The 7,823-nt window shown below is 42.9% G+C and overlaps 1 protein-coding gene across 2 annotated transcripts; it reads left to right on the forward strand.

Annotated features, from left to right (window-relative positions):
* Nucleotides 1–900: 900 nt before the first annotated feature.
* On the forward strand, nt 901–5,710 carry LOC310775885 (heat shock cognate 71 kDa protein-like; the record flags this gene model as incomplete). 2 transcript variants are annotated; one of them, XM_083636009.1, is made up of 8 exons in its annotated part: nt 901–1,105; nt 1,726–1,931; nt 3,292–3,444; nt 3,526–4,081; nt 4,236–4,438; nt 4,601–4,799; nt 5,082–5,314; nt 5,492–5,710. In XM_083636009.1, the coding sequence occupies 8 exons, from the start codon at nt 901–903 to the stop codon at nt 5,708–5,710; spliced, it is 1,974 nt and encodes a 657-aa protein (XP_083492135.1). The 2 variants fall into 2 exon arrangements, with proteins under 2 accessions (XP_083492135.1, XP_083492136.1); XM_083636010.1 differs by lacking the exon at nt 5,082–5,314 and having other exon boundaries at nt 4,601–4,664; nt 5,625–5,710.
* Nucleotides 5,711–7,823: the final 2,113 nt, after the last annotated feature.

A 7,823-nucleotide genomic window follows, 5' to 3' on the forward strand; every position in this document is an offset into this window, starting at 1 on the left:
CCATTCTTGTAGACTGCCTCACTATAGTGAGACAGACTGACTGTCTCACTAGACTGACTGCCTTACTATAGTGAGACAGACTGACTTCCTCACTATAGTGAAACAGAAGCAGCCTGGTGTTTTATCAGAGCTTAATCTCTACAAATGTGGCTTATTTTGTTAACTGATCTACTGAGGAAATATGACTCCACCTCAAAACTGTACATTGCTGTGGGTCTTTTTTGGTTTCTCTGCCCTTTTATTTCAGTAAAAACCATGATGCATTTTGCCCAGTATTGTTAAATGATCCCTGGCTTTTTAAACCACCTCCCATTCATTTCCATGTAGATACATTGATACTTATTATAGTAACTCTTGGCTATCAGGAGCCAGCTGTCGGAAAATAGCCGCACTGATTACTGTTGCAGGGTTAGTCCATCACATTTGACTCGCCTGTGACACTACAGTGTTACGTTGCTAAGGGAGGAGGGGTTGAGACGGGGATTGGAGGGCAGTGTACTTTGAAGCAGTTTGGCTTCAAGTGACACGTGCTGGTGTCGTGTGAGGCACCCCACCATGGAAGGCACTGCACAGAGCTTTCTCAACAGGCTAGATGGTCACAGATACTTTGGGTTTCACATGGCACTGCATCTGGGCCTATGTGACAGACAGACAGACAGACAGACAGACAGACAGACAGACAGACAGACAGACACACACACACACACACACACACACACACACACACACACACACACACACACACACACACTCACACACACACACACACACACACACACACACACACACACACACACACACACACACACACACACACACACACACACACAGTTATTATAATACAAGAGTGAAGAGTCAGTGCCCAAGCACATAATATTGCTTCTTTTGTTTATGTATAAGATGTCAAAAGGACCAGCAGTGGGCATAGATCTGGGCACCACATATTCTTGTGTGGGCATCTTCCAGCATGGAAAAGTGGAGATTATTGCCAATGACCAAGGAAACAGGACCACGCCCAGCTATGTGGCCTTCACAGACACTGAGAGACTGATTGGAGATGCTGCCAAGAACCAGGTGGCCATGAACCCCACCAACACTGTATTTGGTAATGACTTCCTTCAACATACTGTACCATACTACAACTTACAATACTGTTGATTTCCTGAACTGTTACGAGAACCAATGACAAGGATTTCACTGAAATTCCCTAGTCTTGATGATGATGATGATTATTTTAAGTACAATGAAGAACCAAGTCTGTGAACTTAATAGAGAGCCAAAGTGAAACGTCACTTCCTGCTTGAGCACTGTACCAGAGATTTTCATCCGCCATTTATTTTCCCATAGACATTTCGTAAAATGCTTATAAAAAATAGTTTTACTTGTTCAAACCAAATGGTTCTGATATATTTAGAAACAGGAGAGACCACATAACATTTCACTCGGACCAAAACAAAAAGAACTGCAGATTTAAAGAAAATATTTTGTTTATTGTTGTTGTTTTTAGTTTTGGTCCAAGTGAAATGTTCTATGGTCTCTCCCGATTTTAAATATATCTGAACCATTTGGTTTGACCAAGTAAAACTATTTTTGTAAGCATTTTACGAAACGTGTATGGGAAAATAAATGGTGGATGAAAATCTCTGGTACAGTGCTGAAGCAGGAAGTAGGCGGTCACTTTGCCTCTCTATTTACAACATCTTTGCTTCTTACACTCTATTCCAGATGCTAAGCGCCTGATTGGTCGTAAGTTTGATGATCCTGTGGTGCAGTCAGACATGAAGTACTGGCCCTTCACGGTTGTGAGTGATTCAGGCAAACCCAAGATGGAGGTTGAATACAAGGGTGAGATCAAAACCTTTTACCCTGAGGAAGTTTCCTCCATGGTCCTCACCAAGATGAAGGAGATCTCTGAAGCCTACCTTGGCAAGGTAGTTTATTGGAAACATGCCATCTATGTTTGAATTCTCCTAGGTTGCAGTCACATAAAAGTGCTGACTTTGATTTGATTTGATTTGATTTATTGATTTGATTTATTTATTTTGTTCATGCATCAAAAGGCACATGCAGATTCACAGTTGAATACAGTTACAATGAGGGGCACATGAAAGGGAGACCCCAAAGAAGCAAAAAATGCTTATGGTAGGGCTTCTAGGGTAGATCCAAATGACATTTGGTATATCCAAATGTCAGACACCAGAAACTCCAGCAACACAGCCAATGTGCTCTGATTTGACTCTTCCGAGTAATAGCTACTCACAACTTTCTTCTAGTACCAGGTACTAGAAGAAAGTTGTGAGGCTAGCCTACCCTTTAGCCTGGGGTAGGCTAGCCTACCCTATCTTCATTCTGTTCATCAACTGTCCATTACCCAGGTACTGCGAAACCCATAAGACTTCTTCCTTATATATGCCACGTAAAAAGCCTTAAAGGGACACACCACTTTTTTGGAAGTTTAGCTCATTTGCCACATCCCCCCAACATAACCAAGATACACCATGCCTTACCGGCACTGTCCACTCAGTTTACAGTGAGCTACAGTTTGAAGTTAGTAATTATCGCCATAGAATGGAGGCTAATGGTACAGCTGTTAAAAATCCACCAAAACACACATCTCACTGCGTCAAAATACATGTTGTGCTTCGGGTACTCACCACACGATGAAATGTTAATCCAAAATGCACATAATCTGTCTTTTTAGAAGGAAAAGAGGTCGGCGGCCATGTTTGGAAAGTAGTGCCGGATACCTCTTTTCCTTCCAAAAAGACCAATTATGTGCATTTTGGATTAATATTTCATCGTGTGGTGAGTACCCGAAGCACAACATGTATTTTGGCGCAGTGAGATGTGTGTTTTGGCAGATTTTTAACAGCTGTACCATTAGCCTCCATTCTATGGCGATAATTACTAACTTCACGACTGTAGCTCACTGTAAACTGAGCGGACAGTGCCGGTAAGGCATGGTGTATCTTGGTTAGGTGGGGGGGATGTGGCAAATGAGCTAAACTTTCAAAAAAGTGGAGGAAATAAATAAAATAAAATATTCATGAGCAAAACCCTTTGAAAGCACTTCCTATCTGCCTTGTGACCTCTCACTCTTGTCTTTCATGTTAGAAAGGTGTGTGTGTGTGTGTGTGTGTGTGTGTGTGTGTGTGTGTGTGTGTGTGTGTTTGTGTGTGTGTGTGTGTGTGTGTGTGTGTGTGTGTGTGTGTGTGTGTGTGTGTGTGTGTGTGTGTGTGTGTGTGTGTGTGTGTGTGTGAACATGCCTTCACTCATTATGATCTTTTGCAGCCCGTGTCTAATGCTGTTGTCACAGTTCCCGCTTACTTCAATGACTCCCAGCGCCAGGCCACCAAAGATGCTGGAATAATCGCTGGCCTCAATGTGCTGCGCATCATCAACGAGCCCACTGCTGCAGCCATTGCATATGGCTTGGACAAAAAGGTACAGAGTCAACTTTTCAAAATTTAACCCAATATATTCTGTTTTATGCACTTATCAGTCATTCTCCATCATTTACGTCAGGTTGGTGGTGAGCGCAATGTCCTTATCTTTGACCTTGGCGGCGGTACCTTTGATGTGTCCATCCTGACCATTGAGGATGGCATTTTTGAGGTCAAGTCCACAGCTGGAGACACTCACTTGGGTGGTGAGGACTTTGACAACCGCATGGTCAACCACTTCATTGCAGAGTTCAAGCGCAAGTTCAAGAAAGACATCATCAGCAATAAGCGAGCTGTACGTCGTCTGCGCACAGCTTGCGAGCGTGCCAAGCGCACCCTCTCCAGCAGCACCCAGGCCAGCATTGAGATCGATTCCCTCTACGAGGGGGCGGACTTCTACACTTCCGTCACTAGAGCCCGTTTTGAAGAACTCAATGCAGACCTGTTCCGTGGAACCCTTGAGCCGGTGGAGAAGGCCCTGAGGGATGCCAAAATGGACAAGGCCCAGGTCCATGACATTGTCCTGGTGGGCGGCTCCACTCGTATCCCCAAGATTCAAAAGCTGCTGCAGGACTTCTTCAATGGCCGGGACCTCAACAAGAGCATCAACCCTGACGAGGCTGTGGCCTATGGTGCAGGTGAAGACCTCTGCTGCATGCACGCTCATCTATACAAAATTAAGTCCGATGTAGAAAGAGTTTTACACAAGAGGTTTCACACTTATTATTCTTTTTAGTTTGTCAGTTTGACTATGGTATTAGTATCACCAACCTGAAATTGTGCTTTTCACAGCTGTGCAGGCAGCCATTTTGGCTGGTGATAAGTCTGAGAATGTACAGGACCTGCTCCTGCTGGATGTCACCCCCCTGTCCCTGGGAATTGAGACCGCTGGAGGAGTAATGACCGTCCTTATCAAAAGGAACACCACCATCCCCACCAAGCAAACCCAGACCTTCACCACCTATTCAGACAACCAGCCTGGTGTGCTCATTCAGGTAGAACAAACGTGAAGTCACTTCAGTAGTTCACTCCCTATGTTGAATGAATGCAAATGGATATAGAGCTTCAACTGTACATAGAAGCAAGATGACACTGCCTCGTTTTTTCCCCCCACACTGATGGATCCAGTGATCATGTGACTTGGTTCATTTTCTTAGGTTTATGAAGGTGAGAGAGCCATGACCAAAGACAATAATATCCTGGGCAAGTTTGAGCTGACCGGTATTCCACCTGCTCCCCGGGGAGTCCCTCAGATTGAGGTGACCTTTGACATTGATGCCAATGGCATTCTCAATGTGTCTGCAGTGGACAAAAGCACTGGCAAGGAGAACAAGATCACCATCACCAATGACAAAGGTACAGTACCATGCAGAATAATTCCCAAGTCAAGTGATTTAAAACGAAAAACTTCCATAATTTGTTTTCAAGGCTTATATTTATCTTTTGCTAGGGCTTTAGGAAATAACTGAGATTAACTAGTATGTAGAATTGCAACCATAAAATCCATTGCAACAACACCATTGCAACACCATTAAAATTGTATGTATTGCTCAAATGTTGAGATGTCTGAGAGGAACTGAAAGAGAATGTAACCAAATAATGCACATGAGTTTAGAGAGCAATTTCAACCTCCCACAGGGCGCCTGAGCAAGGAGGACATTGAGCGCATGGTGCAGGAGGCAGACCAGTACAAGGCGGAGGATGAGGTCCAGAGAGATAAGGTTACATCCAAGAACTCCCTGGAGTCTCTGGCCTTCAACATGAAGAGCACCATGGATGACGAGAAGCTCCAGGACAAGATCAGCCCTGAGGACAAGAAGATCATTGTCGACAAGTGCAATGAAGTCATTGCCTGGCTGGACAGGAACCAGGTCAAACATAGGCCTGAACTGTTTATCTTCATAAAATGCATACGTTCTTCTTTCCTTCACGTTGGGAAAACAATATTCACTACTACCTTTACCGGTCTTTCACACATCATTTATTGAACAGTGCTCTGTAACCATCCACACTGTCTTCTCTCACATGTGTTTCCTTGTTCTTTCCAGACGGCAGAGAAGGATGAGTATGACCACCAGCAGAAGGAGCTAGAGAAGGTGTGCAATCCCATAATGACCAAGCTATACCAAGGGGGCATGCCAGAAGGAATGCCAGGAGGAATGCCAGGAGGAATGCCAGGAGGAATGCCAGGAGGAATGCCAGGTGGCTTCCCTGGTGGAGCTGGAGGTGGCTCCTCCTCTGGCCCAACTATCGAGGAGGTCGACTAAATACCATGCTGACAGCACCATCATCTCAGATCTCAACATAGCCTAATCTTACTGTCTTAATGTCAATATACTGTACACATCCAATACACATTAGATCACTGCCTGCACTTGCCTAAAATGTTTGCTCGTAAATGCAGTCACTGATTTAAATACTTTTAACAGACCTGAACGAAATCTGACACATGCACACAGTTACAACGGTAACACTTTATAATAACGTTCAGTAGTAATTCATTTATGAGCTATTAGTTAATGATGAACTAATCATTTACAAAACATTAATATAGGCTACATTTGTAGATTATTAAGTTATAAGTCATTCAAAATGTTTATATCCCAACCTGTCTCTATGCACATTTGTTAATCACGAACAAATGATGAGCAAATCATTAGTAAATGAAAAAATCATTAACTAATAGCTTATAAATTACGTTATTATAAAGTGTTACCATGATTTCTCATTGATATCACTTCAGCGATTTCTCTTTCACCTCTCATTGAATCAATAAAGAGCAGTAATGAGATGCTGAAGTTTGTTTGTTGTGATTTTTGTGAACTTTGTTCTTTTAAATCCACTACTTTTGTGATTACTCTATCGTGTATTACGTTAACAGCATGACTGCATGTATCTGCTTGAGCAGGCAAACCTCTTCCTGTTTATAAAACAAGTTTAGATCAATATCCTATATGTGGTAACCTTTTTGACAGGAGATATTTTCACACATGATAAAAATGTGCTGATGTTAAAAGAATGTGCACGTTATGTTTTGGTGGTAATCACTTCTTCCTTCTTCAAAGGGTGTAGAGAATGCTGCACGCAAGCGGTTAGGCCTCAAGTAGGCTATTGAATGGAGTGCAAAACATATGCGCAGTATTAACATGAAAACACTGAGCACACATGCAATGGCTGATGCAAAAACCACGATGGCTTGGAGAGTAGATATTTGGGGTACACATATATTTCCCCCTCAGAGTTGCTTGTGTTACCCATGGAAGCCCTGAGCCATGTGTAGCGCAGAGCAGGACACGTGTCTGAGTGTGTCTGTCTGCCTCTCAGCAGTTCTTTCCCCACACCTATCACACCTGGGAGGAAGCTTTATGCAACACATGGGCCGTTTCTCAATAAGGGTTCTTGTGTGTTCTTGTGTCCCTGTGAAACGTCATCAGTCACAGACGCAGCCCAAGTACTGTTCCAATGCAAAGTTCACATTTCGCCAAGAGAGCTTCAAATTCCCGGATGTGTTCTCGACATGCCCACTTTATCGAGGATGCTCTGGTTGGTGACTTGTGTCAACTTGACAAGGCACATATCCCAGCATTCATTTAGGCATAAGCGGAGGCAGAACGCAGCAGAGAAGACGCCATAAGCTCGTGAAGTTTTTTACAATTTAAAGTTTTATTTCATCACTAATTTAATTTCTGATGACTTTTGATGCCTACAAGCAGGGTAGTAGGTTTCAATAAGTGCCACTTTACCAACATTTATGGCGAAAAATGGCAAAAAAGCTCCAGAGCACAATTGGCTGCATCTACATCAGCTGAGCTTTTTATTTGTGTAGTACTGCAGACGGCCTCTGCACTGGTATTGCAAAATACCCTCAAGAACGCATCGTCTCAAACTGCCAACAGCATCATGTGTGCTTGTGACCTAGCAAGTTCATTCTTCCAAGAACGACTAGCAAGAACGTTCTCCCCAAGAACACGTAGAGCAGATAAGTGAAATAATTGTTCAAATGGTGATACAAGCATGAAATTTGGTACATATACTCTTAAAAACCCACTCTTTTCAAAAATACCGATGGCCACGCAAAATTCCAAGATGGCGGCCGCAAAATCCAAGATGTCCGCCCAAAAATGTGGTTTTTCCTTTATAACTCGAAATGCCTTGGTTTTAAACCCCATAAATGTACTAAAGTTGAATATGAAGTTGGGTATTGCGGATCTTTTGGTACCAGGTGCATGTCTGTATCTATTACGGTTCTTGAGATACAGCATATAGTTACTTTTACAGACTCGGGAGAGCAAAACATTTGTACCATTGATTGTTGTTAAGTTAATTTGGTAATATGAAAATGTTATTCATATGCAATAGAGTGAATGTCAACACACAACC

The sequence above is a fragment of the Poromitra crassiceps genome (genome assembly GCF_964638095.1).
Source record: "Poromitra crassiceps genome assembly, chromosome: 1".
NCBI lineage: Eukaryota > Metazoa > Chordata > Actinopteri > Beryciformes > Melamphaidae > Poromitra > Poromitra crassiceps.